The sequence below is a fragment of the Sinocyclocheilus anshuiensis genome, unplaced genomic scaffold (genome assembly GCF_001515605.1).
Source record: "Sinocyclocheilus anshuiensis isolate Anshui unplaced genomic scaffold, SAMN03320099.WGS_v1.1 scaffold874, whole genome shotgun sequence".
Taxonomy (NCBI): Eukaryota; Metazoa; Chordata; class Actinopteri; order Cypriniformes; family Cyprinidae; genus Sinocyclocheilus; species Sinocyclocheilus anshuiensis.
The window spans coordinates 614528-625552 of NW_015538065.1; the positions used below are offsets into that span (position 1 = coordinate 614528).

The 11025-nt window shown below is 36.0% G+C and overlaps 2 protein-coding genes across 3 annotated transcripts in view; both read right to left on the reverse strand.

The window, feature by feature from the left end:
• LOC107683516 (dedicator of cytokinesis protein 11-like) overlaps nucleotides 1–9107 on the reverse strand; it is a 76166-nt gene extending 67059 nt beyond the window's left edge. For both annotated transcript variants that reach the window (XM_016479572.1, XM_016479571.1), the window contains exons 1-2: nucleotides 8917–9107; nucleotides 1702–1818 (exon numbers count right to left, since the gene is read on the reverse strand). In XM_016479572.1, the coding sequence (XP_016335058.1) occupies nucleotides 1702–1818; nucleotides 8917–9018 (219 nt within the window). In that variant the 5' untranslated portion in view covers nucleotides 9019–9107. The remainder of the gene's footprint in view (nucleotides 1–1701; nucleotides 1819–8916) is intronic.
• Nucleotides 9108–9790: 683 nt separating this feature from the next.
• LOC107683517 (netrin-4-like) overlaps nucleotides 9791–11025 on the reverse strand; it is a 13096-nt gene continuing 11861 nt past the window's right edge. Inside the window, exon 10 of the mRNA XM_016479573.1 lies at nucleotides 9791–10263. Within this exon, the coding sequence (XP_016335059.1) occupies nucleotides 10127–10263 (137 nt within the window). The 3' untranslated portion in view covers nucleotides 9791–10126. The remainder of the gene's footprint in view (nucleotides 10264–11025) is intronic.

Below are 11025 nucleotides of genomic sequence, written 5' to 3' on the forward strand. Positions count from 1 at the left end.
ATCAGCATATTAGAATGATTTCTGAAGGATCATGTGCCACTGAAGACTGGAGTAATGATGCTGAACATTCAGCTTAGCATCACAGGAATACATTTCATTTTGGAATATATTAAAATAGAAAACAGTTTTTTTAAATTGTAATAATATTTCACGATATTACTGTTTTTACTGTGTTTTTATTTAAACAAACCAATGCAGCCTTGATGACTTGGGAACTCACAGGCTGGCACACTCCTCCTGTGTTATGACAGATCTGGACTTTGCAGTGCAGGAAAACATCTGTGTAGGAGCTGCCAACAAACTTGAACATTTGTATCCTGAACAGAGCTTCTGGTCCTTGACCATTCTTCATCACAGCCAGTGTCTGGTCATTCCACAACACTGGACAGCTGATGTGAAGAGAAATGTTAGTCAGCGTGATATTTGTACTCAAGGGAATGATAATTATGTTGGATCGGTTTTCTCTATTCTTCACAGAAACTACACGCTTCATAGTTTTTTTCCTGGTGGAGAATCTCTTTGGGTAGTCAAGGACAAGCACAGCTCTAAAAATGAAACATACGCTGCTGATGGTCGTCACATGATGATCTCAACAACATCCTTTCACACCTCTGGTTATAATTATGACTGAATTAAGCATTTAAAACCTGAGCAAAAGACTAATGAAGCTGTGAAGGAGGGCATTTACACAGAGGACAATAGAAGGGAGTTAATAAACAAAATAAGTTTTTAAATCACTAAAATTAAATGCTTGATAGGCAAAGGCTAAAACCTATGTCCCAGACCTGTCCCTGATGAAGGTATACTGAATGTTGCTGTAAGGGTCATTGGTTGGTGTGGCCCAACATCTCTCCACTCTCAGAAGAAGATTCGCTGGAATCTGTAGGATGAAATTCCAGAAAGCTTCATAAGCACATTTAAAGAAGTGACTCCATTAGAAAATAATTATTGCTCATATGCAGATATACAGAATATGTGTCAGCATCTTACAAGAAAAATATGGTACATTTTTAGTACATTCCACAAATTATAGGATAACATTTTGACTGGCATGTTTAATTTGTGATTCAAAGTAATTTGTGGGATTTATGTACATGAAATCTTTCCTACATTCATCGTTTTGTGTAGAAATAGTATTTTCTAAAAGAAATATTAGACATATATACATAGACAGACAGACAGATAGACAGATAGATAGATATACAACATCGAACGAACAAATGATAGTTAGATATAGACCATCGAACGAACGAACGAACAATAGATAGATAGATAGATAGATATAGAACATCGAAAGAACGAACGATAGTTAGATATAGACCATCGAACAAACGAACGAACGAACGAACGAACGATAGATAGATAGATAGATATAGAACATCGAATGAACGAATGAACAAATGATAGATAGATAGATAGATAGATAGAACATCAAACGACAGACAGACAGACAGATAGATAGATAGATAGATAGATAGATAGATAGAACGACAGACAGACAGAAAGAAAGATAGATAGGCAAAAGGATAGATAGATAGAATGGCAAAAGGATAGATAGATAGATAAAATGAATGAAAAATGATAGATAATAATAGACAGGTAGCTGAAAATCAGATTCATATGGTGGCAGCACAAGGATGAGGACTTTGAAAATGAGTCAAACAAATAAACGGCAGGAAATGTGCTTGTGAAATGACTCACTGATACATCATCAGCTGGCCACAGCAGCAGGTCTCTCTGTGGATCACTGTGGATCTGAGCTTTCCTCTGGAACACCACATTCTCATAGTCCAGCGGCTCGATGATCTTGGGCTGCTCCTGCAAACACACAGGACGGATCCATGAATTTATACAGTTTCCCTCAAAAGGCCTGTGATGTCCACAGTCAATGTTTGTGTCACTCTTTATTACTGCTACTGAACATACTAAAGCAATGCACACTGTAATTATTCAGATTTGCTTTATCTGTTGTGTAGCCTACACAGATTTGACAGCTCTGTCTGTGAATTTATCAGCCCCTCTACAACATTAGCAAAGCAAAAATCTGCCACAGGATTTCCGATTTCTTATTTGTTCAGCTTTTGAAGTTCAGAGCTTTCTCCCAAGTGCTTTCTCTTTTCAAGTTCCTTCTAAACGAGAAACATGTGTTAAAGCTTAAACACACACTCCTGACTCAGCTGACATGCCTGTGTCATGCTCTGATACTCATTCAAAGAGTTTAGCCCATGGATGAGAAAGTGTTTTCACCAAAACAAACCATGTGGGATGGACAGAAGAGACGGGCAGTGGACTTGATCTTTTGCACTCTTTTGACCCATGTTTCTCCATACCAAACAGATGACATTTCAGCTGACTTGCCAGCAACTTGCCAAAACCTTCAATTTATGACTTTAACCTTTTGCTAAAGGTGTTTTTGCTGAAAATAAACTATGAGCAGTCAGAGATATGAAGAGAGGAAGGTTCAGCTTTGACAGGATCAGAGGGGCTTGAACCCATAATCACACAGGTCTTTTGTGAATATTTCAGCTGAAATCAAACGGAATGAAATGAGTCCAAATTAAAGCAATTTCAAACTAATCCTTTTTAGAAATCATGCTGTGAAAATGTTTCCTACCTTCCTAGCTGCAGAAAATGCTTAACTGGATTAAAAAAAAAAAGAAAAAAAAAGTCAAATTTAATTTGCAATAAAAAATAAATAAAGCCATGAGTTCAGTCTTCAGTGTCACGTGATCCTTCAGAAATCATGTTAATATGCTGATTTGGTTCTCAAGAAACATTTCTTATTATTTTTTATAATAATAAACAGTTTTATTTGAAATGGAAATCTTTTGTAACAATGTGACTGTCACTTTAAGTCAATACATCCTTGCTGAATAGAAGTAATTTCTTTCAAAAAAATTGTACTGATCCCAATTCAATTTGCACTATATATTTTGCTTTTATTATACAGTATATCTTGCTTAAAGGGGTCATATTATGTTGCTAAAAAGAACATTATTTTGTGTATTTGGTGTAATGAAATATGTTTATGCGGTTTAAGGTTCAAAAAACACATTATTTTCCACATACTGTACATTATTGTTTCTCCTCTATGCCTCGACTTTCTAAAACGCGTCGATTTTTACAAAGTTCATCGGTCTGAAAAGCGAGGAACTCACGCACTGATTGGCCAGCTATCCAGTGCGTTGTGATTGGCCGAATACCGAGGGGGAAATAACGGCCTAAATATACCCAGACAAAAACAGTCATACATCAATACCATCTCTACACATAAATGCTTCCTGTGTTTCTCAAGCACACACGTATGAGCTGACAACCAATGCAAGTGTTTCAGCAGCAACTTCCTGTCATGTGACATACCACATAGAGGCAAGAAAACCACAGCCAGTCCAGCTCCCACTGCAACAGAGCTTGTGTTTCAGCTCAGTTCTGCTGGCTTGTGGCTGTACTCTCTCTCAACTGCCCTTTCAAACCAAATTACTCCAACTTCCCCAATCCAAGTCCTGTCCTTAATCGCTGCAAGACAGGGGTTAAAATCTCAGGGCCAAGATTAAGCTACCATACCGTGGTAGGACCAGTTTCCTATAGCCAAAAATAACCCAACCCTTGCGAAAACCACCACAAGGCCTCAGATAATTTAAAAAAGGGCAATCCTGTTGAGGACAGAGAGGAACTGTAGAAGAAGAAGAATCACAGGCCAACAAACCACAGACTGAGGTAAAGGGAAACATGAGCCAATTTACTGCCCGTTCACAAGCCGATGGGCGTTGGCGCCACACACACGTTTCAGTCATGTTATTTCCGTATGCAAGAACGCAACATGAAAATGTGAAGGACGACAAAGTGGGCGACTTAAAGCTGTACAGAAACTGCGACTGGAGCACGTCTCCAGGGTGGTTAATGTACTTCCCAGATGTGAGTCTTTGGCGAAGCATACAGAAAGAGCTCCTCAGCTGATGTGCATTATGCCACTGTGTGTAAACACATACGCCAACATCTGAACTGAACGACCACGGTCTCCGTCTGAAGTTATGCAAACACACATCTGATCTCTTTTTTGTGTCATTACAAGGCTTTTGAACAGCTTATCTTGTCTTGTAAATGGAGGACCACATGCTCTGTAGATCTGTGAGCATTTGAGGCCCACCATTTGAAAGCATCTTGAAATATTTATATCCAGTGAGTCCTGTGTAAAAACACACAGCGTAAATTATTGTGACTCAGTAATACACATTGTAAAATTCGACCACAACTGTCCCATATTTAAAGTCAATATGAATTGCTATTTGCTAAAATGGTGCCTAAGCAGCTATTTTTAGTTAGCATTATCAACATTAGCACAATGTCAAAATGGAAAAGGAATATGTTTAGATTATAAAGACAAAGACATTTTTTTCTTTTAAATAAAATGCACCGAAGGGTCCCTTCCAATAAAGATGCATTTATAAAGTAAATGGGGTCAGTTTTCGCTTTAAAGAGTTTAATGGCCATCTATAGAGTGCCACAGTAATGAGCCCTAAAGACCAGAAATGAGTCAATGGGTTATTTGAATGGGCTTTTGGTTAAATGCCTAAAGTAAGGTCTGTGGTTAACACAAGCTCAACATATTTTCACGTTTTATTCTACAAAATAAAAATACATTGATAATACCCCACTGATTTTTTACGTGTCTTGAAAAAGGTGGTTGCTAAACAGTGACTAAATGATTAGAGAGGTTGTCAGGGACATTAAAGGGTTAGTTCACCCAAAAATGAAAATTCTAGGGCTGCCACTAACTACTATTTTTATTTCGATTAATCTATCGACTAATTTATCGATTAATCGATTAATCTACACAATTAATTTCCCGCAAAAAAATCAACAATTTTACTTACGAATATTTTATTAAACTATATTTTATTAAACCAAATGAAATCCAAATTTCTATGAAATCCTTTTTTTAAAACAAAAGTAAAGTGCAACATAGAGTGCAAGAAGCTGTCCAAGAAGTGTCCATCTCATAGTCCAAATCACTGAAATCAAAGTTCAGTATTATAGTGTAAGAATGACAACATATCCACGTGTTCTAGTCTACCAATAATAAAATTATAATCAAAAAACACTTTTTAAAGGAGTATTTACCAGAAATGTTATTTACCAGAATTTAGTTAGGAGAAAAATGTAAATGTGCAGTATTTCTGAAAAAAGAAAAGAAAAAATCTATTAATTGGAGATGCTTTTGATTATTAAAATTTAATGGAACCATTCAAATGGAATCCAGAAAATAATGGAAAACAGAATTTGGTAAAGATAAAACTGTAAAACTCAATTAATTAGACAGGCTTTTTGATTAATACAATTTAATTTAACCATTAAAACAGAGTATAGAAAAATGAAAATGGAAAAAAACTGAATTTGGAAATAAAATGGATTTCATAGGGCCCTATAATTATAATTATTTTTTTGTGGTAATAAAAATAGATGTAAGTGAACAATAGCCTTTAAAATTACTAAAGAATATGTGGACATCAAAACATGTAAACTCAGAGTGAGGGCTTGAGCTTTTATTTTGAAACCGCGATGTATTCTCCTGTGTTTGCATATAGATTTATAAATGATTTACCTTACAAATCTGATTAAATGGCGCTCGTTGCGTTCCCAGATGAACGTTATAATAAACCCAAACTCACAACAACATGCAGAGATGGAGTTTGAGACGCTCCACACATGTAAATGATAACAGTTCCTGTGGAACTATGGTGAATGGAGCCGCTGTGTGACGCACGTACTTAACCTACACACATGTAAATAATTAAAGCGCATATACTGTATTAGAACTGCATTGCATTTAATTATTTAATTAAATCGTAGCATTTGCAAATTCACAATTATGCTTAATTATGATTTTTAAATGGGTTTAATATATCATGCAGCCTTGGGAAACAGACTAATAAAGTGTTTTATGGATTCTCGTCCATGAAATACGCCACTTCCGGTATTTTGCCGGTTAGTTGACACGAGCAAAATTAAGTCGAAGATTTTTAAAAATTGAATAGTCTAATAAAATCGACGACTCGCGACAGCCCTAGAAAATTCTGTCATTAATTACTCACCCTCGTGTTGTTCCAAACCCGTAAGACCTTCGTTCATCTTTGGAACACAAATTAAGATATTTTTGATGAAATCTGAGATGCGCGCACATGCTGAACGTTAACAACGCTCATTACGTTGATTACGTTCTGGGGCACTCTCCAAAATGGCGGAAGACGGTAACTCGGGAAGAAGAATTGCTGAATAAATTATGTTATTATTGTTTTCTGTGCGCACAAAAAGCATTCTCGTAGCTTCGTATAATTATGGTTGAACCCCTAATGTCACATGGACTATTTTACCGATCTCCTTGCTACGTTTCTGGACCTTGATTGTGTAAGGATCCTTGCTGTCTATGGGAGGGTCAGAGAGCTCTCAGATTCCATCAAAAATATCTTAATTTGTGTTCCGAAGATGAATGAAGGTCTTATGGGTTTGGAACAACACAAGGGTGAGTAATTAATGACAGAATTTTCATTTTTGGGTGAACTATCAAGGGTGAGTAATTAATGACAGAATCATTAATTTTGGGTGAACTATCCCTTTAAACATCATCACACAAAATTAATGTACTTACTGGTCCAATTTTGCAGCCTCGTGTTTATAATTGTGCTCTTGAAAACTATTATAATTCACACGTTCTAACATTTTAAATACATATATCAAATTGATTTTTTTTTTAAATATAAAAGATTTGTCTGAAGCTTACTGGTGATGGTGAAGAAGTCATGCAAACATGGTGTAGTCAGTTTATAGCCTACCTTTAGCTTTTTACTTCTATGGCGATTGTTATAGGCTTCAAAATTAATAATAGATGTGTTCATCTGTGAAGATTATCATGATGAACAGAACGTGCACGAATCATAAATTTTGTTTGTCACAGAGCTCATATTCTGCAATTATCCAACAGTCAATAGAATATCAATAGACAATAGTTTTGTCACGGGAACCAGGGTAATGCAAACTTCTGTGTTAACAAAAGACATCATACTTGCATCACTCTATATGCTATGTACTCAAAAACATTAATAAAATTCACTTTTAGATAATATGCACATTTAAAATGTACATGTTCTTTTGGAAAAAAAAACAGCAAAAAACCTTGATGACTCATCCTGCACTACGCAGATTTCTGTCCAATCAAATGCTCTCTTGAATGAGAATGTCCCTCCCACTTTTACCACCAGAAACCAAGTAACAATTTATATTCATAGCTGACACATGACTACAAACTTATTGGCTATTTGAAAAAATAAGGGATGAGGCCTTCGAAATATGCCACCAAAACCTCCTGTTAGAAGTAGGCCTAGCTTGTTACTTCTGTATTTAGACATTAATATTCATAGCAATTGTGTTCATTTGAGAAGTTTATCATGATGAACAAAATGTGTTAGAATCATAAACTTTGGCTTATTTTCTGCACTTATCCAAAAGTGCAAAAGACAAACCCTATTGGCTTGCTATCGAGGCAACCAGGAGAATACAAACTTACAAAATGCCTTGAAAAAATGTCACTAGTACAATATGCAAGTGTACACTTTTAGATAATATACACATTTAAAATAAACAGTCATATTCTTTTGGCGAAACAGAGCAAAAAATCTTGATGACTCATCCTGCACTACACACATTTTGGTCCAATCAAATGCTCTCTTGAATGAGAATGCCCCTCCCCCAGTACCACTTGAAACCAACTAGGCTGCTATTTACAAAAATAAGGGATGAAGCCTTCAATATATGCCACCAAAACTTAAAAAAAGTAAGCGCGCAGCTCTCGTTAATCAATTCTACTGGGTCTTTAAGTAAGACAATGAGCACCAATAATAACAAAAAAGGTCACTCATATCTTCATTTTGGCCAAATTTCTGCAATTGCACAATGAGCAAAAGAGAAAAAGAGGAAAGATGAGACAAATACTTTATTCAGCACATGCAAAGGACACAGGAAGCATAGCTGAGCAGCCTAAGGGTATTCTCAAGGGAAACACAACGGATCTGCAATCTCCATAGTGTGCCATTTGTTGTCTGTCTCCCTGGAAAGTTGAAACCACAATCAAACTGACAATCATAGGCCATTACAGACCTATAGTCATTACACTTATAGAAAATCTCAGGCTCATGACATATGGCTGGTTAAAAATATAATTTCTCAGCACTAAGCATTCATTAGAGCCATCAGTAGTGCTGAGAAATTATATCCTCCCTAAAACATTAACAACACATTTCTGTTCTCCTCCTCGGATAATTTCTCAATGGTTTAATAAAGGCAGAAAGAAAGGATAGGCTCTGCTCTTGGACTGGTGCATGAGCACATGCACATGACTCCTTACACAAAGGCAAAAGGATGCTCCATGTGGTTCCAGTAGGAGCCCACAGAACAATATCTTTTCTATCTTTAGGACACAGTCAGGATCGCCTAACTACCGGCTTTTTTTGCTGAGCAGATCCCTAATTTTGTATTTAAATCAATGCATATGTCAGTGTTTATATGCAGAAGGTTTCAACTGCGGTCTATGTGATGTGTAAGACAGATGTTGAAGCTGTGCTGGTGTGATTGCCTGGAAGGCACGAGACGTTATGCCTCAGCAGTCTGGCACGTGTTTCAATAATAATTACAACGCCGGTTGCAAGAAACAAAAATGACTACAAGCAAGACTTAACAGCTCGAGGTCTGATAATAGACTAAGCCTGTCTCAATATCTAGTGAGCTGACTACTTAGACAGAATGCACGCCCCTGTGATGTCAAAAAACGCCGCCTAGGTAGGTAGCTCACTACTTGTTGAGACACAGCCTAACGTACAGACGCACTGCCCAAAGCGAGAGACGGGACGCTCTTGAGTTACTAACCACAGCAATGGACGTCCTCACCGCCTCCGACACACTTTGTCTGAGCTCCGCAGCCGTTCCAGGTTTGCTCAACCTTTTTGTGAATTTTCTTACTTCGGACATGTTTTAGTTTGATTGTAATTCCATCAACGTCCTCATTGCGGAAAGCGACATCGCAGCACGCCAATCTGCGCGTCTGCCAAGAGGTGCGGATGCAGGCGGGGCGGGGCCTCATGGACCAGCGTTAGCTCCGCCCATCACGTGGGGTTGCCTGATATTGAGCAATCCCTGGTTTTGAATTATTAATGTAAAAGTTTTATAGTTTTGTATTTTATATTAAGAGAGACTATAGGTTATCTTGTTTTAATATGTAATGTTTTAAGATGTAATGAAAATAATGTGGTAAATAAATAAATACATAAATAGTGATGAGTTTTCATTGTGGTTTTTAAGCAACAATGTGAAAAAGTCTAGATTTTTGACATTTTGTGCTTTTTTTTTTAAGCTAGCCTGAGTCTTATTTGTTTCAGCAATAAATCAGCACGTTTCACATCTGAATACGTGTTCTTGTGAATATATTTGTACATAATCATTAATATGATCATAGGCTGACACCTTGTGGTCTTGGTTGGTAGTAAAAATGTACATATTAAGGCCACAAACTTAAAACGGTGACATAACCATAGGAAAGTTATATTGCATATGAGCATTGTATTTTCATGTGTACAAAATGCATGCTATTTACATGGTTAGTTATGATATAAAAAACTACATATATTATTTTATATATACATACACATACATATATATATTATACATTCTGTACAGTCCTAGTATTCATCTGACAGCTAGCAAATACATCCACACAGCTGCCTTTAAAGCAGTGGCTCTCAACCAAAAATTATATCAATTACATTGACATAATTTTAAGATGATATCAATGTAATTATATTCACATAATCCAAAATAAAACACTTAAAAACACAGACACAACCCAATTTACAAAACTGAACTGTCATATGAAGTTCATTCAAGTTCATTTATTATTAACAGAAGTACCAGAGGTGCATATCAAATTGATAGGAGGGTCTTAGAGTCAAAAAGGTTGAGAACCGCTGTTTTAAAGCATTAGTATGATTCAGAGCATGAAGAATGATCATAATCAAATAAAGGCGAAGTTAACGTGTGCCACGGAAGATACATATTCAATGTCTCTCTGACCGTGTGTCTCTCAGCTACATTTGGTTTTCAGAAGCTGATGAACTTTTCGGCTCAAGCTGGGTCTCCATGGCTTCACTATACTCTTCATGTTAACCATAGGACGCCCTCTTTTCACATCCTCATGTCCAACTACAAGATATTCCAACCCTACAGCAAGAGAAAAACAGTCTCATCAGTCAACAAAATGATCAAATTAGCCTGATTTCACTAAACAATTATCAACAAAGATAGGCCACAGTGTTTAGTATTATTTATGGACTCTTGAAGTATTTATTAAGAATTAGTTTATATTTTTGTAAACATACCTTTTTTTTTTTACATTTTAGTCTAGTTTTAGATTAAATTTATGTTTGTCATTTTTATTAAGTTTTTAATATTTTTATTTTGTTTTATACCATGGTCTGTCTGAATACTCTATTCTGATTGGCTGGCAGGTATGCAGTAAAACCGTTTAATGCACAGGTAATTCCAAGTCAGTTTAATCCCCGTTCTATATTAATGTGCTGCTTGAATTGATGCAAACAAACCCACACACATCACTCGCGCGCGCACGCACACACACACACACACACACACACACACACACAACTGTCATCTCTCTTTCTCGATAATTATCGATAATCAATTACCTTAATTTATTAATTACTTCCAATTTTAGTTGTCAAGGTTTAACCTTTGTAAGTTTTTCCATGTAATATTTTATAATTTATTTCAGCTTTATTTTATTTATCAGAGAAGTTTTTAAAATAGTTTTTAATTTTAGTTAACAATAACAAGACTGATTAGGACAACCTAACTAAAAATCACAGAGACAAAGTAAAATAAATGCATTTAGTAACACCATTATGAAAATGGAGAATTCTGATTCTCAGATACAGTATATATATATATATATATATATATATATAC